This window comes from Paracoccidioides lutzii, assembly GCF_000150705.2.
Source record: "Paracoccidioides lutzii Pb01 unplaced genomic scaffold supercont2.2, whole genome shotgun sequence".
Lineage (NCBI taxonomy): Eukaryota > Fungi > Ascomycota > Eurotiomycetes > Onygenales > Ajellomycetaceae > Paracoccidioides > Paracoccidioides lutzii.
The window spans coordinates 305,421-327,245 of record NW_015440948.1 but is presented as its reverse complement, the minus strand read 5'-3'; the positions used below and the strand labels follow the sequence as shown (position 1 = coordinate 327,245).

General features: G+C 48.0%; 7 protein-coding genes across 7 annotated transcripts; 6 read left to right on the top strand and 1 right to left on the bottom strand.

Annotated features, from left to right (window-relative positions):
- Positions 1-1,284: 1,284 nt before the first annotated feature.
- Positions 1,285-1,513, bottom strand: PAAG_11167 (hypothetical protein; the record flags this gene model as incomplete). The annotated part of the gene is made up of 2 exons (XM_015846863.1): positions 1,285-1,364; positions 1,429-1,513. The coding sequence occupies 2 exons, from the start codon at positions 1,511-1,513 to the stop codon at positions 1,285-1,287; spliced, it is 165 nt and encodes a 54-aa protein (XP_015703470.1).
- A 1,175-nt stretch (positions 1,514-2,688) lies between these two features.
- PAAG_00736 (hypothetical protein) lies at positions 2,689-3,233 on the top strand (the record flags this gene model as incomplete). The annotated part of the gene is made up of 3 exons (XM_015844121.1): positions 2,689-2,724; positions 2,778-2,789; positions 2,871-3,233. 3 exons carry the CDS (start codon positions 2,689-2,691, stop codon positions 3,231-3,233), a joined length of 411 nt encoding a protein of 136 aa, XP_015700902.1.
- Positions 3,234-3,292: 59 nt separating this feature from the next.
- Positions 3,293-3,961, top strand: PAAG_00735 (hypothetical protein; the record flags this gene model as incomplete). The annotated part of the gene is made up of 2 exons (XM_015844120.1): positions 3,293-3,338; positions 3,510-3,961. The coding sequence occupies 2 exons, from the start codon at positions 3,293-3,295 to the stop codon at positions 3,959-3,961; spliced, it is 498 nt and encodes a 165-aa protein (XP_015700901.1).
- A 2,902-nt stretch (positions 3,962-6,863) lies between these two features.
- Positions 6,864-9,062, top strand: PAAG_00734 (ATP-dependent RNA helicase DED1; the record flags this gene model as incomplete). The annotated part of the gene is made up of 2 exons (XM_002796829.1): positions 6,864-7,063; positions 7,211-9,062. The coding sequence occupies 2 exons, from the start codon at positions 6,864-6,866 to the stop codon at positions 9,060-9,062; spliced, it is 2,052 nt and encodes a 683-aa protein (XP_002796875.1).
- Positions 9,063-11,254: 2,192 nt separating this feature from the next.
- PAAG_00733 (hypothetical protein) lies at positions 11,255-15,137 on the top strand (the record flags this gene model as incomplete). Its single annotated transcript, XM_002796828.1, has 4 exons — positions 11,255-12,353; positions 12,428-12,967; positions 13,047-13,100; positions 13,171-15,137. 4 exons carry the CDS (start codon positions 11,255-11,257, stop codon positions 15,135-15,137), a joined length of 3,660 nt encoding a protein of 1,219 aa, XP_002796874.1.
- Positions 15,138-16,476: 1,339 nt separating this feature from the next.
- Positions 16,477-17,753, top strand: PAAG_00732 (INSIG domain-containing protein; the record flags this gene model as incomplete). Its single annotated transcript, XM_002796827.2, has 2 exons — positions 16,477-17,328; positions 17,436-17,753. The coding sequence occupies 2 exons, from the start codon at positions 16,477-16,479 to the stop codon at positions 17,751-17,753; spliced, it is 1,170 nt and encodes a 389-aa protein (XP_002796873.1).
- A 1,455-nt stretch (positions 17,754-19,208) lies between these two features.
- PAAG_00731 (bifunctional purine biosynthesis protein ADE17) lies at positions 19,209-21,338 on the top strand (the record flags this gene model as incomplete). Its single annotated transcript, XM_015844119.1, has 4 exons — positions 19,209-19,317; positions 19,406-19,532; positions 19,609-21,097; positions 21,183-21,338. 4 exons carry the CDS (start codon positions 19,209-19,211, stop codon positions 21,336-21,338), a joined length of 1,881 nt encoding a protein of 626 aa, XP_015700900.1.
- Between the last annotated feature and the right edge of the window lie 487 nt (positions 21,339-21,825).

Genomic DNA, 21,825 nt, shown 5'->3' with positions numbered 1-21,825 from the left:
GAGTTAGGGGTAGAGCTTCTTCGTCTTCTTTGTCTAAGCTTCTAGAAGTGTTGGCAATGACAATTTCAAAAATTCCGTTGTTAACACCAAATCCAGAGAGCCCATTGTGTTCAGTATGGAGTTTGTCAAGTTAACTTATGTTCTGGGAACGGACAAGGGCAAGTTCTGAAGGACTTTGTGGAACAAATCATTGAAAGAAGCAATCTGTTGCTCCATGGGAGCAAAAAGAAAGTTGAAAGCCATTGTGAGTATCCTAATCCGAGATGAACACCAGAAGATGTCCAGGTTTGCCCCTCAGAGATTTGAGTGAGCATGAAATTGGAGCTGCCGATTTTTTGATGCACCGGAAAAGGGACACGGAGATGGTCAACGATATTCATCTACTTCGATCCCGGAGGGTTAACTAGTTAGTGAGGGATAGACCCATAGAGCAACCGTAGAACGCAGGACAAATGATTCCGGGATAAGATATTATGTTCTGCAATTTGACTGGAGTGTGGACATGTCAATTGAATGACTGAACGAGCCAGAGGAAGAACAGGTCAAAAAAAGGGATAAAGAAAGGAGGTTTTGGATGAACAGACGCGCAGAGGCGAGGCGCCGAAGTAACTAGCTGCAGCTCCGAGGTTTCCGCGCGCTTAATGGTCACACGTGTTGCTCACCTCTTTTCCGGACTTCCACGACACTTGGTCCAACTAACTGCTTCTTATAGGAATACCAACCAAGGATCAACAGCTGTGTTCGAGGATATATTTCCACTGCCATGGGACTGATAATCTACAGGTTCTTATATAGCTTGTGTCGGTAGTTCTTTTCTAAAAGAATATACTGGTATTCAAATTACAACATACCAGGAAGAATACATGGAACACAACGTACTTTTGAGACAGATTGAAGCTGCGCCCGCTTCAGGAGGTGACCACACTCGGTAAACATTAGCCTAGCAGTTGGAAGTGACGTATTTCCGCCTAGCTTCTAACAGAGACCACCTGACTATCCGACATCAAAATGGTAGATACTAGGGAGGTAACGTATTGTCCACTTTGTGAAGGTATGAAAACGTCATATAACCTCTGTGTGCGGTCATGTTGACGTGTATCTTCCGAAGCAAGGCATCGTATACCCACGTAATCGTCAATAAGCTGCGGTTTGATGCAAATGCTAGTCTAGTGTTGCTCTTCTTTCTTTCTCTGGATATCGTGGACATGGCCTGGACAATCATCCCGGGATTCAGGGCAACCGAATTTCTCGAGACGCCCCCATTTGTCCCTTTAATTCCTAACTTCAAAAATCCTCAATTTGCAATATCAACCTATTTTTGGAGTTCACAGTGGTCGTTGTGGAGTTCAACACCGGTCTATCGTCTATCAGACTACACCGTCAGGAATTCTGGATCAACATCTCAAGAGCAAGAAGGATCCTACTCACCTTGAGGAACAAAAATATGCGACGCAAGTCGCACGTCCAGTTCCCAGAGCGCATAAATCAGGGACCAGCCAGATGTTTTGACCATCCCGCATGTAAAGTTCCGAGGCGTCAAAAGTTTCAGCAATGCTCTCTACCTTAGCAAAACCACCGCATGTGAGCTCTGCTCACACGGTGTTCTTGTGACGTCCTAAGATGCCCAGTGTCTTCGAATTGACGCCATATCCAGCCTCAATGACAGGAAAGTTGTGGTTATTGATAGGAGTAAGACTAAAAACGGCAAGTCAATGAAGGAAGCCGACTATAGCAGCTTGATCCATGGCAAGATACATCTAACTTAACCCCGAAATTTAACGCGGCATCCGATCCGGCTCTCTAGTTTTGATTATCAATCAAAATAACTTGAGGCTGACTAACGCCGTTTCTACACAACGTATGCAGTCAAGGAACTCCACATGAGCCACGATTGGCCAGATCGGGCCCCAAGGCTAACCTATCTTGGTTACATACTCGGTAACCGAGTATAGGCGCCGCTAAGTCCGTATCTATAACTCAAAACCAACTGTTGGACGATCAAAACCAATATCAATCGGGACACGGAAGATAGATTTACAAGGATGACCAATCTCCCCGTCCCTTTCCCTGCTTCGGCGTCGTCCGGGGTTAGATTAAGCCTCCTTTCATGGTAATTAGAGAAGAAGTCGACCTGATCAATTCTTTTTTTTTTTTTTTTTTTTTTAGGGGGTAACTATTCTGCACGCTGGATGACGAATTCGATACGTCAAATTCATAAGCAAGCTTGTTGCACGAATTCGGTTCAATTCCTCCATTGTCAATGGCACTGCATATCCTGCCTTAATGGACTGTTGGAGGCTTGAATGACGTGATTTTGCGCGGAATGCACCCTCTTTGCTTGGAAGCCAACTGCCCCTGTTAGATCTCCACAAGACAGTTGGTGTGGGTCACAATAAGTCGGAGCTGCCATAAGAGGCGTGATTCCACTTAGCATGGATGTGATTGCATATAAGATGAGGACAGGGGGATGAGTTGGGGTACAAATACTCCGCACTCTCCTGATGAAGGATCATTTTCGATACCCAGAAGTAATCAAAATACAAGTTATATATTGGATATAACAACAATTGGTCTCTTTTGTCAAAAGTGATATCAGCTGATTGAATTTCACATCCTTTGGAATTTGCAAATCCCAATCGTCTTGCGCAGACCATTTCCCTCCGCACTCAGATATTTCAATTGTCCAAAATGTCCAGCACTATCAAGAACGTTATTGTGGTGCCAGTACGTACACTTTCATTTACAACATATACATAGACTAACAAAATGGAAAATAGGCAAGCGGACTCGTAGGGTACGTCGGAGCCTTCTCTTAATGATGCAAGCCAGCTTCTTATCACTCTACCTAACACTTTCCCCCTCTACATAAGAAGGCTGTAGTTGCTGCCCTCCTCGAGTCCCCATATGGGTATTCCGTCTCAGCTCTCACACGAGAGGAGTCCAGCTACACTCCACCAGCCGGCGTCACTCACCTCAGAAGCGTCTACTCAAATGAGTCCCTCGTCAAGGCACTTAAGGGACAAGACGCAGTGGTATCAGCCGCCGCAAGTGGAACTATCCCTCTGCAGATCAAGGTAATCGACGCTGCAATCAAGGTGGGTGTCAGGAGATTCATTGCGAGTGATCATGGTAGCGATACAAGAAATAAGCACTCGCATGCAAGCGTGCCGTTCTTTGCTGCGAAACATCAGATTCAAGAATATCTAAATGAGAAAGAGGGCCAGATTGATTGAATGGACTAGTCTCTTCACAGGGCCTTTTTTGGACGAGTAAGTAGTGTTCTGTACCGTACATGGCTGTCATCGTGACGGTAGAAGCAACCTTGAAGGCAGATTCCTGTATCTCCCCTTTTACCATCTTTTCAAACCCACTTCCCCCCCCCCCCCAACAACAACAACAAACAACGAAAATAGGAGGGCATGATAAACTGCCAGTGGAAAACGAAAAATTTATTGTAACTCGTATCACACCACCGCTTAGATGCATCAAATCCGGCTTTCTCGGCTAAGACCTCGCCAGCAAAACCGCCACTCTCTGGGACGAAAAATACAAAGATGCAACCTTCACAGGCACCCGCTTACCCCTCATCGCCAAAGCCGTCGTCCAATCCCTCTCCCGCTCTATTGCCGACAAGACAGCCAACAAAGTCCTCCCCATCGCCGATGCTGCTGTGACTCCCTCAACGTTACTCGCTGCCCTTGAAAAGGAGATTGGTTCAACATGGACGGGCAAGAATGTTGACTTCGATGAGCTGACGAAGAAAGGGTTTGAAAATGTTGCAAAGGGGGATTTTAGCCTGGTGGGTGTGCTGATTGTGGGGAACCTTTTGGATGTCCAATCTGAGAATTATTTTGAGGCGAGGGGATTTTGGAGAATGTGTTATTGTGGATTGAAGGGATTGGGTTGCAGAAGGTTGTTGATGAGGTTGTTTCGGAGTTTAATGCTGTGGAATAGGGGGTGAGGCCTTAAATGGGTCGATGTTCGGTCACATATATTTTCCCCCTTTCTTGTCACGAGTGGATTTAAACTCTCTTTGACATTTTTGATTATCTTGAGCTAATGGTTTTATGGACTCTGGCATGATTAGCACTGAGTGATCAGTTTGTTACCATGACTGTTTGATTGGAATATCAGTTCATTGAATGAATTTGAGAGAGAACGCCAAGGGGAAAGAAATATATCACATCAGGAACGATTTAAATGTCTCTTTATATCTCCATACAATACGCAGGATATTGCCTACCATCTAACCATCAACTATCTGTTAAGAAAATTCAAGTTACGGACGGTCACGATTTGCAAGTCTACACCCATCTCACCTCGCTTCAGTGCAGCCGCAGTCGATTCGGTGTACGTACAGTAGGGAACAAAGAGTTTAACTCCATGTTGTAAAATCAACCCGAAGAACGCGGCGTGTTTGCATAATTAACCTTCAAAATATATTTCTATATTTCGTTTGGTTATGCAAGGGGTTATATTCCATCCCATGCTTTCTCTCTATCGCTTACAGCTGAAGTTCTAGAATAACCAACAGCCATCACTACCTTAGAGCTAGTGCACCGTAGTTAGAGCTAATATAGCTAGCATCCACCTCTTAATTATGAACCCATTCTATTGACCAGTCACCCTTCTTGTGTGATGAATATCATTTTGATGAAGGTGGGTGGGATCTGCAAGGCCTTCTATAGATGACGCTTACCACTACGCCATCCAACCCACCGCTAGTATATACCTCCATTTCATCATCTAACTCCAGTCTTTCCGATTATTCCTTGGATGTTCCTGAACCGGAAACATTCGGATGGTTGAACCATTCAGAGAAACAGTAACTTTACGTCTCCTTTGGCTGGAGAATGGCCATAGGTCCATAGAGGATGGAGTCAGAGGCAATGAGTATGTCAGATATTCTCTCTGAACCCATTCCGTTTACCAGGGGAACTGAGGAAACACGCTCTGCCCTGATAGAGGGAGAGCATGGGGTCAAAACGTTGATGAAACTCTTCCGGAGCCAAAAGTCAAACCAGGACTCCCCGTAGCGCGCCGGGAACGGCTACCTTATCTTGAGGTATGTGAGTAGGTAGGTAGATAGTGAGACGGCGAGAGTGTGGCGAGTGAGAAAAAAGGGTTGTACCGTGCAAACTTCTCATGACATTGAGCATGTGGGGCTCCTCCCAGGTAGGTAGTAGTGGTGATTGAGCAGCTAGACCACCAACTAATGATTCTGCAGTCTGCCAGGTGAATATGGGGATCTGTGAGGTTACAGTTGAATGTGGTTTTAACAACATTGAACATGGTGGCCCACTAACATTAAAAACATGATCAACTCTATTACTCATACATCTATATTCAACCTCAACCGCCCTCAACACCAAGGTTAGGGGTTAGGATTAGTTAAAGTTGGTTAAGAGTAAGGGCCTGAGACATATAGAAGATGTGTGTGGGATAGTGTGAGGAATGACTGGTGTATGTAGTTTTAATGAGAGGGCTGTTTGTTCATGGTCTGAATACTTAAACCATGCTGAAGGTTTTTTTTTCCGGCTGAATTTCAAAACCATTGTTTTTCAACTTTCTAATCCCACTTTCAACTGTACGCCCGATCCGAGATGACACGAAGATATGGGTAGATATGACTATGCACTGGAAGAGACTGTGGAAGTGGGCAGTGGTAGCATGCCCCATTATTGATTTAATAAATATGGCTCCGCACAGGAAGTCAAAAGGAAACCATTAACCCTCTCAGCCGTATAAAATAAAAACTGATAATTAACTTACTGGCCCTCAAATACCCTGGGTCAGCTTCCCGAGGGGGAGTTAACGCTGCAGATTGGCGAACTATAAGGAAAGATTGAAAGAGAAAATTGATGCAGTCCAGCAGAATAGGGTTTCCCGGGTTTTACCCCTTTTTTATGCTTTGGGCTATGATGACTGCGGCACAACATGTACCCACATGTACATGCGCCCTATAAAATGCGTGGCGAGTGACCTGCGTTGTCTTTTCCGGGCGCTTTTGCTGGGGAGGCGAAAATGGGGTTGCCGTAACGGGCCTAGCGCGGCTGATTCCTCAGATCTTTTTGCCTTTGAGCCAACACAAAAAAAGGAAAAGGGAAAAAAAAAAGAAAGAGAAAAAAAAATTTCCAGCTGCCGCCAACTTCAACTGTTTTTTCTTCTCTTCTTCTATTTTTTCCCTCTCGTCGAGTTCTGAAAAACTCTTCAACAAACATCCTCTCTTTCGTCAACTATCCTCTCATCTCATCCTCATATATTTCGCATTCTCCTCCCCTTTCTTCTCGCTTCCTATTTTCCCGTTTCTTTGTGTTTCTGTATCCTACAATAACAACGACATCCTGCAGCCTATCACCACATCAACCTTCTGCTTGAATCTTAACACCCATAGACTTAGATCTGAGAGATTTTTCCCTTTTACTACCCTTTAGTAATTCGACTGTTCTTCTCTTCAGATCTTAATATCTTATTTTTCTTCCGATCTATCGTGTGTATGAGAGACTTCGACGATTAAAATACCTCCTCTCTGCAACATTTAATCCCACGGCCTCTTCTACATTCTCTCCTTTGGACTCTTGAAGAAAGAAAACAGCCGCACGCTTTAATCTCGACCCTCCTTTTTATCTGGAACCCTTTTTGTCACTTCGAGATCCAGCGTGTTTTTCGTGATTTACATCATTAAAACTAGCTAGTGAACAGTTTCTCCGTGCTTACAAACCGCGACTAATTTACTTTCCTGGTAAGTGTTGTTATCCCAGACATCCCGGACGAAGTCGCCACTGACTCTTTCTGGACTCCTTTTCAGAACGTCAAATTTCAAACGCCCGCCAACACACAAACAACATCAACGAAAATCCAAGATGGCAAACGGCTTGAACATGGGTTCTCTCAAGATTGACGATTCTCAGCATTCTGCGGTCCCGAACCCGACCGGTCGATCTGCTTATATCCCTCCCCATCTCCGTGGTCGCGGTGCCGCTCCTCCTGTGGGCATCGACGGAAACGGCCCTCAAGGTAGCCAGGGCTTGAACGCGAGTGCTTGGGCTCCAAATAACGCTGGGTATGTATTTTGATCTCTTTTTTAATTTGATCTACACGCGAGATGCCTTGTTTTATTTTTTTTTCTACACGCGTTATATCAGGTTGAAAAGTTAACAAACGTATTGCAAAACGTATAACTAACCTGTTAAATCTGTACTTATTACAGACCCCATCATAATGCTGGTCCTAACTGGGCTAATGCTCCAAACTTCACTCCCCGCGATCGTCCACCCGGACCAGCTCCAGCTATGAACGGCAGTGCTACCTGGGGTAATGGCGCTCCCCGCCAGTTCAACCCAAATGAGTACGGAAAACCTGGCGGTGGCGCCAACTCGTATAGAGGATCTTCGGGGTACTCAAGAGGTCCACGCGGCGCCGGTGGACATGGATACTGGGATGAACGCGGAAGCCACGTTCAGGGCCCAGAGAACAAACGTCTAGAGCTCGAACTCTTCGGAGAAGCCGACGACCCCACTAAGCAACATACTGGTATCAACTTTGCCAACTACGAGAATATCCCTGTCGAAGCTAGTGGTCATGACGTCCCGGAATGCATCACCGCCTTCACCAACCCCCCTCTGCATGAGCACCTGCTTTCCAATATCATACTTTCCCGCTACACAGTTCCCACCCCGGTCCAGAAGTACTCTATTCCCATCGTTATGGGTGGTCGTGACCTGATGGCATGCGCTCAGACAGGCTCTGGAAAGACCGGCGGTTTCCTGTTCCCAATCCTTTCCAAGAGTCTCGAGAAACGGGGTCCTGAAGGAGACGCCCCTCGAGGACTTGGCCGTCAGAGCAAGGCATATCCTACCGCTTTGATCCTGGGACCCACTCGTGAGCTCGTCTCTCAAATCTACGATGAGGCCCGCAAATTCTGCTACCGCACAGCCCTGCACCCTCGTGTCGTCTACGGAGGTGCTGAGATGGGCAACCAACTCCGTCAGCTTGACCAGGGCTGCAATGTCCTCGTTGCCACACCTGGCCGGCTTGTCGACATGATGGAACGTGGTCGCATCTCGCTCTCCCATATTCAATACCTGGTCCTTGATGAGGCTGATCGTATGTTAGACATGGGTTTCGAACCTCAAATCCGCCGCATTGTCCAGGGATCCGACATGCCTGATAAGCACTTCCGTCAAACCCTCATGTTCTCCGCCACCTTCCCTCCAGACATCCAAAAACTAGCAGAAGAGTTCCTGAAGGACCACATCTTCCTCTCTGTGGGTCGCGTGGGATCCACATCGGAAAACATCACCCAACGCGTCATAGAATGCGACTCGGATAAGGACAAGGACTCCGCCCTTCTCGACATCCTCTGCAGCGACTCAACTGGCCTAACCCTTGTCTTCGTCGAGACCAAACGCCAAGCAGACATGTTATCTGATTTCCTCCTCGATCACCGCTTGCCCGCAACAGCCATCCACGGCGACCGGACACAGCGCGAGCGTGAACGAGCTCTCGAACTCTTCCGCACAGGCCGCTGTCCCATCCTTGTCGCAACAGCTGTCGCAGCCCGTGGTCTTGACATCCCCAACGTAACCCACGTTATAAACTACGACCTCCCCAACGAAATAGACGACTATGTCCACCGTATCGGCCGGACGGGTCGTGCTGGCAACACTGGACTGTCCACGGCGTTCTTCAGCCGGAGCAAGAATTTCAAAATCGCTCGCAGCATGGTTGATCTGCTTAAGGATGCTAACCAGGAAGTTCCAGATTTCTTGGAAAAGCTTGGACGGCAGGGAAGCTATTATGGCTCCAGTAGTGGACGAGGCGGTGGACGTGGTGGTGGACGAGGCCGTGGCTCTTCTACGCGTGATGTTCGTCGTGGTGGTGGCTATGGCGGCAGCGGCGGCGGGATGGGTGGTGATCGACCTCAGTATGGCGGGTACGGTGATGGTGGCGCCGGCTATGGCGGCGGCCCTGGCGGTTATGGTGGTGGCTACGGTGGTGGATATGGCAGTGGAGGGTATGGCAACCCGAGCGGGCCTACTGGACCAAGTTCGTGGTGGTAAAGAAGGGAGATTATTGGTTTTGCTGCGCATTCCGTTGGTGTCCTATTGTCACGGGGATTGAATATTGAGGACTGGTTCTCCGACTGGTTCTTTGACGTCGGCCATGAAAAAATAAGGGAAGGGGAGTTTTGGGTTGGTTTGGTTTGACCTGACTCAGTTCGATTCGACTCAAAACGGTTACCTAAATTTCTTTTCTTCCCAACAACCATTACCCGAGTGTTTTTATATTTTCCCTTTTTACTAATATGTTTGATTTGATGTTACTTTTAAAACTCGGGCACTGGGATTTTGATTTTTCATCATGACTTGCGACGAATTTCCTCCCTTAATTTTTTTTATTTTTCTTTTCAGTGTTTGTTTTTCATCTCGTTTGCGTTGAACTACTTCCAGTTTCTTGCCTCGTGCTCTATGTTCTTTCCGTCGTTTCTTTTGTATTCCGATACGCCATTTGATGCTGTCTTCTCTTCTGATGCAATTGCTTATTTTCCTTTACTGCGTTTGCTTTTTGCCTAACGTTTGCATGATACAAAAAATGGGGGGAAATAACCCAACTGCGGTTTTAAACTTGGTGGCGGCGCTTTTCTGCTCTTGAAAGAAAGAAGGAGAGGAAAAAAAGGAAAAACAGGGGAAAAATATATCCTCCGCCCTTTTTCATCTTTCCTATTATCGGTCGGATCGGTCATGGAAATACTTTGTTATTCTCGTGTTCTTTTTCTCGTGTTTTTGCATCATGAAAGAAAAAACATTCATCATAGACAGCGTTGAAACTTATTCTCTCTTCTTTCTTCCCTCGTCATTAACTCAGCTTATTTTCCTTTCTGCGAAAAGAGATCCCCCGCTTTTTCTATCTATCTATCAAGATACCCCACCTCCTTTTTCTTTTATAAGGCGTTTTTCTTTCTTTCCTTTCTCTCGTCGTTGAGTCCCCCTCCCCCTCCATCTTTCTGTTGAGGGATAGAATGGACTGTTAGACGAGGAAGGAAAAAAAGATAACTTTTGCAGCGCAGAAAGAAAATACAGCATTTCCCCCTTACTCACACCAAGTTGTTTTATAATAGTCCCCTTTGCCCCAGAACCTCTTATTAGCTTGAATCAATCTTAACCCCCCATGTTCCTAGCTCGCATGTGTTAATGAAAAGAAAAGAAGCTGTGTTTTTGATATATTTTTTTTTCTTTTTAGTTTTTCAGGTCGTGTGAAAATGCCGTGTCGTGTCGGGTCAGCTGTGAAGACACAGGGAAAAAATGAAATTCTCTGTATCAATATTTATTTTCAATTCGATTCAATTCAATCCAATTTGTTTTTGATTGGAAAAACGGAGTTGAGATAAGGCGTGTGAAAAGGGAGAAAAACACTATATAACTGTATCAATTTCTTCATGCTGTGTTTCTGAATAACCTAAAGCTGTAGTTATGACTAAAAACAAAGAAAAGAGTAGATCTCTCTTTTCTTCTCTTAAACATTCTTCCTTTTTGAATTTCATTTATGAGAGGTTCTTCGTAGTATTTTTGGTGATTTCTCCACTTTCTCTGTTTCTTTGCCTTTTGTATGTTGCTAAAAATAAATGATCAAATCGAAAATCATGGCACATTTTCTCAGAGAATCCTCTTTGCCTTCTTTTCATGACTATGCATCTCATATTATGCCTTGCGTTGGAAAATAAAGTCCCTTTTTACTTACATATGGGGAATAATTTTTATTTTATTTTGAGTGTGATTTGTAGTTAGATATTTTGTATCTTGGAGTGAGCCTCAAAAGATGCGGTATTTAAACACCTAGGTACTGTTGGAAATGGCCCCGAGCTGAGATAAAATCGGGGAAAATCAAAGAAAATAAGGCAACATCTTTCACATAATTATCCTTTCATTCACCGGTGGCAGGGGAATTTGAATTTGAATTGTAAATATATCTAGACTCTGTTCTTTACTAACAAGATTAAAAGTGAAAGTTGAAAAGTGTTAACATAATTTTATGAAGTATAGTGCGTCGAGTTGTGGCTGTCACCGCATTAAATAACTCCCGACCTGCCATTCTCTTAAGTTACCACTTCGCAAAATGAACGAATTGACTTCAACTTCAACCGTTCGACTTCGGAATCTTGGAACTTTACACTCTACACCTTCATCATCTCATCCCATTTATCTCTTAAAATGCCCCAACAACTCCACATCTAGATCTATTTACCCCCAAGCAAATGGCGAGTACCGTAATCTCCGTCTCCGGCAATATCTCCCCTCGACCTGACCCTTCTACCGCCTCCACCACCACCACCACCACCCAACAAACGCAACAAACGCAACGAACGCAAGACCAATCCTCCTCAAACCCCAATGACCCCGACAAAGCCATGGCTGCTACCCCCTCCTCAGCCCCCAACGAGCCCTCCGGCGCCTTCGAGCCCGAAAACGAGGACCACCTCGACGCCCCTGATGGCGGTTACTTTGCGGGATCCCGCAAGGACTTTCCCTTACCCGCAAACCGCTACCCGCTCCCTCGACAAAGTGTGAAACGTCTGCTGGAACCAGAGCCGGGCACAAAGGGAGGCCGCCAGCGCAGCTACCTCGACGACCCCGATCATCCCGTCCAGGGTTTCTGGACCGAGTCCGGGTCCTGGGAGGACTGGCCGCCCAAATCTTCCCCGCCACCAGATAGGGGAGGGAATGGCAATGGTGATGGTGATGGCGATGGTGATGGCGATAGCGAAACAGGAGGAAATGAAGGAGGTAAAGGTGATGATAAAGAAGATGTCAAACGATCCCAAGACGGTGTCTCGCAGTCGCAGTCGCAATCGCAATCGCAATCGCAATCGCAGTCACAGTCACAGTCACAATCACAGTCACAGTCACAGTCACAACCACAGTCCCGCCGCTTGTTCGATGACCCAGATCCATCAGCTGGAGATAATAATGGTAATAACAGTACCAGCTTCCACTCGTCAACTGTCAGTGCAACGGTAGGGACACGGCGACAGGCAAATGGTACCATCGGCTCCGTGTACTCGGGCAACAAGATTCGCCATCTGAAGAAGGAAGATGGCATCCCGCTATGGCGGAAGGATATCCAGTACGAGTTTCTGAAGCTGGTCTTTGAGGATAAGACGCCCGTGTTTACGCGCTTGTCAGATGGTGCGAAGGGGTTGGATTTTGCAGATATCTACATCGATGCCATGGCGAAGAGCAGCAAGACCAGCAAGATTTTGAAGGATAAGTTGCAGAACGATAAGGCAGCTGCAATTAGTATGGCCATGGTGTGTTTGCTGGTTAATTTTGGGAGGATGAATACCACTCTTAATTGTGAGGATGACCCCATTCCATATAATAACGACGATCGCATTTCACATTACTCACTGTTGAATGTTACCAAAAAGTCTTCCCAGAAATGCGTGCCCAGCTACGGACTTACCACTCCATCCCCTCCCTCCAAGCCCACCAGGACCCAAACGCCTACAAGCAGCTCCAAGACGCCCCTCGCCTAAAATCTATTCTTAAAGGTGCTTCTGAAGATACAGATCAACCCAACACCATCGAAAAAATAAAAAAGTCCCCCATTCCCCGCACGAACCCCGTAAACCTTATCTTCGTTCTATCCCAATATGCCCCCCGCATCTCCGAACTCCACTTCTTCCCTCCCCGTGACTTCTTTGACCTAGTCATGCGCTCCAGTTTGAGCAGCAAAAGTCGTGCCAGGGCCTTCCTCTGGCTGATGTGGTATTATCTCGAGAGCGACTTTTCGGCGCAGGACGCGTTGAATAATCCGTTCGGGCCGGGTTTGGTGGGTGAAGGAACGGATGGGTTGCCCATTAAGGTACCGGCGTTTGAGCCGCTGACGGAGACTGAGGCGGATGCAGAGAATGTGGACACTGCAGAGGAGATCCAGTATGGGGAAGAGAAACAGCGAGAGAGAAAGAGTGGGTTTCTCTTTCCCAATTTCTATTCAAGTTAATGTTTTGTGCCATTTAGGACTGAGCTGAATTTTCTGTTTCATAGGGATTCTGGAAGAAGAGGAGACTAGTTTCAGGTCAGGCAAGAGACCCAAGAAAGGTGAGCTATGAGCTTCGATATTCTAACCTTCTTGTCATCCTTGACATTATGCTAATTCTCAACGCTCCAGTCGCCGCAGTCGATTACGGAAGCGACGACTTAGCCTCTGAGCTAGGAACTGGAGAACGCCAAAGCATGATCGGCCGCTCCGCTGCAGATTACAACCCAGACGACGACATAGACCTCTCTGCACGCTGGCGCCCTGGTCGCCGCACAAAACGTGAATCCTCCACAAACCGCTCATCAGTCCGAACATCCCAACCACGCCGACTCGTGCTAAAGACACGCATGGATCAGACACCAGATACCGCCTCCCCTGCGCCCCCAGGTTCCGCCCATCCAGTCTTCAACCAATTTAGCACAGGCGCCAGTGCCAGCTCGAGCTCTCGCACTGCGCACCTTCTACAACCACAACAAAGCGCACACGCCACCGGCGGCGGAGGTGGCAGTAGCCGCCGTCCCCGCCCACTGACCCAGCACCAACTCGCCGTCGAGCAGAACCGGAAACAACGCGTGGATTACCTTCTCGACCAGCGGCGGACGGAGGCGCTCAAGGAACTCCGGCAACGAAGGGAGAATGAGATCCCCTTCGTGCGTGTGGGGAGATTACTGGCGAGTTTGCCGGAGGACTATGATACGGAGGACGAGGAGAACTCGTGGGGAAGGGGGGGGATATGTCCACATCCGGCAGATGAGGAGGATTATGGGGAGGCGGCGGGGTTTTATATGGCTGTTGTGAAGAGGGCGGGGAGGAGGTTGAGGAGGTGGGATTGGGAGTGTGTGGTTGAGGATCGGAGGAGGAAAGAGGAAAGAGAAAGGGAGAGAGACAGGGAGAGGGAGCGGTTTGCGGAGGAGGAGAGGGTTGCTGCTGAGGCTGCTGCTGCTGGTGGGGACGGGGAGGAGGGGAATGATACCATCATGTTTGTCAATGGGACGCATGAACCTCATCGGGCTGGTGGCGATGTCGTCGTCACACCCTCCCGTCCCTCTACCAAACCCAAAGCCCGCTCAAAGCGGAAGCCAAAGGCTGCAGAACCTGTTGACGAAGTTGCGGGTGCAGTGACGGGGGAACCGGAGAAGAAACCGCGCCCACGGCCGGGAACTAGTACTCGGAGCCGGCAGAGTGGGTCTGGGGGAGCGAGGAAGCCGCGGGCATCGACTGGGAAGGGGCGTGCGGGTGCTGCATCCACCGGTGGTGCTGGTAGTAGTGCAGCTGCTGGGGATGGTGAGGCTGATGCAACTGCGACAGAAGCGGTGAAGGGTGAGAAGGGTGGTGATGGTGACGTTGCTGTCGCTGCCTCTGCTTCTGAGCAGTTAGCTGTGCCGACTGGCACTGATGATGCCAGTCATGTTAGCGGCGAGGGAGATGGTGCGCTAGATGACATTGATAAGGAATTGTTGGGCGAGGCGAGCGGGGAGGAAACGCAGGCGCAGGTGCCGGTGCAGGCACCACGCCGCCAGCGGAAACGGAAACGGCGTGATCAAGATGATGACGATAGTGATAATGATCGTAATTGTCAGCGGGCTCGTGCTTCTACCCCGGAAGCTGACGCTGAACCCGAACCCGATGAACACGCACACCACACGACAATGGATCTAGATACGGAACCGGACTCTGACACCATCAGCCAATCCTCACCTTCGGCCTCTCGCTCACGCTCGCATCATCCTCTCCACCAACACCATCAGAAGATATTACACTGCGATGCACCAGCACCAGCACCACCGCTCCCGCCGCCGTCATCGGTTGTAGCGGGCGAGGAGTCCCTGCCTCCCAAGCCACGCTATTCCAGCGCTGTCATGATGGATTCGTGTCGTGATAGTGATGTTGAGGGGTCTAGCTTTCTAGGACAAGGAGATGAGATGGATTTGGTGGAGGAGGTTGATGAAGAGGAGGAGGGCGAGGAGGAAGGAGAAGAGGAGGAGGAGGAGGAGGAGGAGGAGGAGGAGGAGGAGGAGGAGGAGGGAGGATCTGTTGATGATGTGGAGGGGGAGAGTTCGGAGATGGAGGGGGAGGGGGAAGGGGAGGGCGATTGAGGATCAGATTACGGCTGATTGATTTGGTCAATGGTAACTAAATCTCTTTTATATATATATATATTTTCTCTCCTGTTGTAATTTTGTGTCTTTGTGTTTTCCAACAAGTTAGGGACTATGCTTCCTTTTCATTTTCTTTTCTTTTTTCTCTCTTGAGGTTTTTATCTGTCTGTCCTCCCCCAACCTTTTTCCTTTGTTTCTTAAAAGAAGTTGAAAGGATAAGCGGGTCCTACTTACGTATTCCTCTGTTCTTCCACCTTGTTTATGTTTTGTTATATCTACGTTGATATTAATTGATTGATTTAGATTTCGGTTGACATGGTTCTCAGCGCTTCTCTTCTTGTATTCCACCCCCCTTCAATTTTTGTTCGTTTTTCCCCATCTTACCTGTCCTTATAATATCTCCTATTTTTCTCTTCTCCAACCAAAAGCAAGCAAAATACAAGTTAACAATAATGATAGCCAATAAAGCTATGGGAAAATTCAATGTTATAATTACTCTGCAATTAACAATCGGAGTTTTGATTTAAGAATTCGAATTCGAAAATTCCAGTTCCCAGGTCCAATCCAATCCAAGATTCTTTAACCCAAATAGCGCGGGTTTTACGTGTGCAAAAATCCTCGAAAACACGGGTCCAGTCCGCATTCCCCACACTCCTGATACGGGGGTAGAAGATCTCTCCACGGTGACTATCCTCTCACAGTTTCTGCATCCGTGCCATCCTATAAACCGCCATGAAAGTGGGGGGACCAGAACGGGTACGGGGGCAATTGCTTGGAAATCGACATCACACCAACCACATGAAGAGATATCACAGCGTCTGCCTGCATCGCAGCTGGTCAGGAAGATGACTAAGCCGGAGTCTTGCCTGTTCTTCGGCATGTGACAAGCCAAAGTAATCAACAGAAATAAAAAAAAAAGGACGTAACTCGGCCTTGAATTGCACAACAGCAACAACAACATCAACAAATCATAGCATCCACCTTGCTACAGCCTTTCTTGTGGAGGTATCCAGCGGCTGCAGAACAGCCCATCTCCTCTGGCTGACCCTCTCAACAGCCGCCAGTCCTGCTTCTGAATTGCTTATCCCACGCGATAACTGCCCAGTGCTCTCTAGCTGGTGGCTGCTCGCATCTTATTCCACAGGCTCTCTCTTATCTTAACTCAAACCCTCTTCCCCCCCCCCCCCCCCCCCCCAACCACCACCAAAGCCGCTGTGCAGCTTAAATCCTCGTGTCCCATGTGCTCTATATGTGAATTTCCACACCCCAAGAACCCGAAAAAAACCCAACCCAACTGAACCCAATATCCTAACCTCCAAGACCAAAAACAAAAGAAATGGACCCCGAACCTCGTCCCCTACGCTCCCGTACCCGGAAACCTTTCGAACTACCCACCTCCGAGTCCTCTGAACCCGCTACTCCGATTACAGAAGAATGCATCCAACCTTCATACTCAAACAACCCCACCCTCGACAACCCTGAAACCTCCTCCAAAGACTTGCTCACCGCCCCCAGCCGCACCCACTCAATCCTAAACCTCACCTCCTCGACCCTCCTAGGAATCTACTCCCCCACGGCATTCTCCGACGGCCCCCTCCGTGACGACATATCCCTCTCAGCCACCTCCGCCACGCCATGGGGCACAGGTGCGCAGACGCCAAGCTCCCCACGCAGCCCGGCCGCCTCATCCGCCGCCGCAACCTCCTCGAAGCTCGGGAATGGAACTAACGGCATTACTGGCACTCATTCCCGCACTTCCTCGTCTCATGCCCACCAACGACCTGCGCTGCATGTCCCCCGACGCCATGGCTTTCGATCACTTTACCTACCCCTCCTACTCCGCGCCGTCCTCCTCTTCGCCTTCGGCGTCGCGTATGGGACGCTCATTATGCATTTGCATGATAACCATCGTCTAACGCCTATGCGGATGGAGAATATCACCGACCATGGGTCGTGGGTTTATATGGTGTTCTGGGGGTTGGCGGGGGTTGCGTTGGGCGGGTTGTTGCCGTGGTTTGATGGGGTTTGGGAGGAGTTTGTCGGGGGTGAGTGCGGGGGTGGGATTCTGAAGGAAAGTGACAATGGCAACTTGAATGCACAAGGGGATGATGATAAGCAGCTGAAGGTGGCTGATTGGAATTCTGTTGTGAGGAGTACTGGTGCGTTTGTGGGGATTGCGTTTGCCATTGTAAGTTCTTCGTTCCGTTCCATTCCATTCCATTCCTATATATACCCTATTCACTTCTTCCCCCTTCTACAACCCTCTACAACCTCTACTCTAGCTAACAAGAACAGCGCAAACTCCCCTGGCAATCAACCCTCCAAGTCTCCCTAACCCTCGCCCTCGTCAACCCGTTCCTCTGGTACCTCATCGACCGCTCAAAGCCAGGCTTCATGCTCTCCACCGCTGTGGGATTAGTAGGCATGGTGGCATTGTTGGGGATTAATTCCGATGTTGTGCCAGCGCCAGGTGTTCCGGTTGGAGCTAGTGGGATGCAAGTTGCGTCACAAGAGAGTATTGCCGTGGGTACGTGGATTGCCAGTGTTCTGTTCTGCAGCTGTGTTTGTTTTGGGAATATTGGAAGGAGGTTGGCGGTTGGTTGGGGGGGTTGAGTGGTAATGCAAGACGTGGAAGTAATGTTTATTTGTTTGCATACCATATATCTACAGTATCATTGTTCGCTTCGGATGGAGAGATGGAAGGTATGAGAAGGTCGTTCATATTGGGGGCTTGTTACTTGAGTAATGTGGATGGGAGAATGGGTTATTACACGGATTCAACTATTTTTTAATGGCAGGGAATATGCTTTTCGGGAATGGAGGCGGGACATACTTATATATATTAGAAGTTCGACCTCGATTCTGGGGGATGAATGTAATATTTAACCGATTTGCCCTCTGGAAGTTCTATTCAACGATATCTCTATGCCCATAGATTTGTATCGGGAGCCGTTTGACCTCGACCCGGCCAGTCTGCCAAACCATAAATGATTTATCCTCAACACAGCCCGATACATAACCAAGGACAGCCAGCGCCATTCCAATCCATCCGCCTTCCCGCCCCTCATTCCCAACAAACAATTCCTAGTCAAACAGTCGGAATAGTCATGTCCCGCCGGTCATTGCAATCCCACCCACAAACCTCTTCCGAAAAACGAAAAAGAGGGCCGAGTAACACTGCACCCAAGACCGACGCCATCCTTCTTTTTCTTTTTAAAAAAAAAAAAAAAAGAAAAGAAAAGAAAAGGGCATCATTCTCCATTCTAATAGACGATTTCCATACCTCATGGGCATTCAGAGAAGCCTTTGTAGGAACGCTTTTATGTAGAATGTTGGTTTTTTTAATTGCGTTGTTCATGTGAAAGAAAAGGGGAAATAAATAAAGAGAAGGGAAAAAGAAGCAGGTAAATTTTCTTTTGCACACAAAGGAGGTGGAGGTCATGTGACAGTGTAGTTATCTGTGACTTTGCTTTGTTTGGCTTGTTTGTTTGGTTTGGATGTGAAGAGGGGAGATAATTACGTAAGATTGCGGCCCTGGGAAGAAAATAAACTAAGTGGGATAGGAAAAAGGGACAAGCTCTTTTAAGGAGCAGAAACAAACGCTGCACTCCCAAGAAAAGGAAGAGAAAAAGGATATTGCTGAATGGATTTCTATTTTCGAAGACGCCTCTGATATTGCAATTGGACATTGAAGTTACCTTACACTGTTGATAGAAGAGTACCTAAGATATTCAGTTCATCGATTCCCTTTCCTGGTGAGTTAAAAAAACTGTACCCGGTTCCATCGATGCTCAACTGCCCCTCTTTCCTACACCGCTGCAAACCATTGTTTGATCGTTTCCTCGACTTGAGGGTTGGATGAGGGTTTGTTGTCAGAGACATACCCCACCGCATTCATTTATTCAGCGACGGCCGGGGGGATGTTGTAGCTGTTTGTCGTTGCCGTTGTTTCTGATGCTTTTCCAACCTATCTTTCCTTATCTTTTCCTTCCGTCAATCAGGATAATTTTTATTCAAATTTTCAATCTTATAATATCTTCAAAGCAAAGGGGGGGAAAGAGTGAAATGATGGCTGATGACATGACCCTAGCACAGGCGCTGAAGAAATCCCTCAACGCTAAAGAGTTCGACAGACCTGCTCTCAGGTACTTTTTTGAGAAAATGGCGCAGAAGTCAGGTGCGTATCTAGACACATTGCCACCTTCAACTGCTTTGTATACACTTCTATATTCGTTGTGTAACTAATTCACGGGTGATATCTGCAGCGATTCTGTCTGTCTACGATAAAACTGGCCTGCTAGACTTAGCCAAGGGCCTCGTCAAGCACAATGTACGGTTGCTTGCGTCTGGCGGAACGGCGAAGTTGATTAGGGAGGCTGGGTTCCCTGTTGAGTGAGTGTATCAATTTCTATATATATATACACACACACGTATGTTGAAAGCATGAAACTAATCATTGCAAACCTAGAGATGTATCGGCGATCACACATGCGCCTGAAATGTTGGGTGGCCGCGTCAAAACCTTGCACCCCGCCGTGCACGGTGGAATTCTTGCGCGGAACATCGAATCCGATGAACAAGATCTGGCAGCCCAGAAGATCGCCAAGGTTGACTACATCGTTTGCAACCTGTACCCTTTCAAACAAACAGTGGCTCAGGTTAATGTCACCATCGAAGAAGCCGTCGAGGAGATAGATATTGGCGGCGTTACTCTGCTGCGCGCTGCGGCGAAGAACCACTGCCGGGTCACCATCCTCAGCGATCCCAAAGATTACCCAGAATTTCTGCAGGAACTTGAAGCGGGCGATGTCTCTGAGAAAAAGAGGAAACTATATGCTCTCAAGGCCTTTGAGCATACAGCTGACTACGACGAGGCGATCTCGGACTTCTTCCGGAAGAAGTACGCTACTGATACGCAGTACATCCCCCTCCGTTATGGCGCAAATCCACACCAGAAACCCGCGTGCGCATTTACCAGGCAATCCAAACTCCCCTTCAAAGTCCTGTGTGGGGCGCCAGGGTACATCAACCTTCTCGACTCCCTGAATGCCTGGCCACTCGTTAAGGAGCTCAAGCAGGCCCTGGGCTACCCAGCCGCAGCGAGCTTCAAGCACGTTTCTCCCGCTGGCGCCGCCATTGGCGTCCCGTTAAATGAGAAGGAGAAAAAAGTCTACATGGTTGATGATATCGCTGGCATCGATGAGTCGGGACTCGCACAGGCATACGCCCGTGCCAGAGGTGCAGACCGCATGTCCAGCTTCGGCGACTTGATCGCACTATCAGATATTGTCGATGTGCCCACTGCAAAAATCATCTCGCGCGAAGTGTCCGACGGCGTCATCGCGCCAGGTTACTGTCCCGATGCCATCGCGCTCCTCTCCAAGAAAAAAGGTGGAAAATACCTCGTCCTCCAAATGGACGAAACTTACAACCCGCCCACCGAAGAAACACGCACAGTCTACGGCATCCAGCTCTCCCAACGTCACAACGACATCCTCATCAAACCCCACGAATCCTTCAACAAAATAATAACCCCGAAATCCATCACAGAACTCCCTGCAAGCGCCCAGCGTGATCTCACCGTCGCCACCATCGCGCTGAAATACACACAGTCCAACTCTGTTTGCTATGCTTTGAATGGGCAGGTTATCGGGTTGGGGGCTGGACAGCAGAGTCGGATCCACTGCACACGGTTGGCGGGGGATAAGGCTGATAATTGGTGGATGCGATTTCATGAGCGAGCACTGAATTTGAGATGGAAGGCTAACACGAAGAGGCCGGAGAAGAGTAATGCGATTGATTTGTTGTGTTCGGGGCAGGTGCCGAGGGATGGGGTGGAGAGGGTAGAGTTTGAGAAGGTATTTGAGGAAGGGAGGGTGCCGGCGCCTTTTACGGCAGAGGAGAGGGAGAAGTGGTTGGCGCAGTTGGGGGAGGTGGCGGTTTCTTCGGATGCTTTTGTAGGTTGATGATTGGATTCCATGCCCTGTTTTGGTTGATTTGATTTGCTAACGGCAGTACCCCTTTTTTTTTTTTTTTTTTTAGTTCCCCTTTACGGATAATGTGTTCCGCGCTGCGCGTTCGGGTGCCAAGTATATCGCTGCTCCTACTGGGAGTCAGAATGATGTGCCTGTGTTTGAAACGGCGGAGAAATTGGGAATTGTGTTTGTGGAGCAGGGGATTAGGTTGTTTCACCATTGATTTGGTTGGTGGCGGATGAGATTGGGGAGGCTCGGGTGTTTATTTCCTTCCTATGATTCCATTTTTCATATTTATTTGTGTATTGGAGATACATGAATTAGAAATAGCGGTGATCGCAAAGTCAATGGAGGAGAGGAGAGCTTCTGCCTACCTAGGAACCTACTACCCTAGGTATATATAACCAGGAATAGCTGATAGGGATTTTCAATGTGTTAAAAAGTACGACGGTTCAACGCTATGGGTATAGATAGATAGATGGGAAAGGGCAACAATTTCAACAATTTTTTCTACAACCTTTGTATGAGGAACTGATGTGAGAAAGCGATACGTGGGTGGAGGCGGAATGAAAAGGGGGAGGTTTTGGCTGACTTCCAAGGACGGAGCAGAAAGTTCTTGGCATTGGGAGGAGCGGAGGTTAGCAGATGTTATGCTCGTACCGTACTATATCATATCTCCGGCTTTGTGACACTAACGGTATAAAGGTATT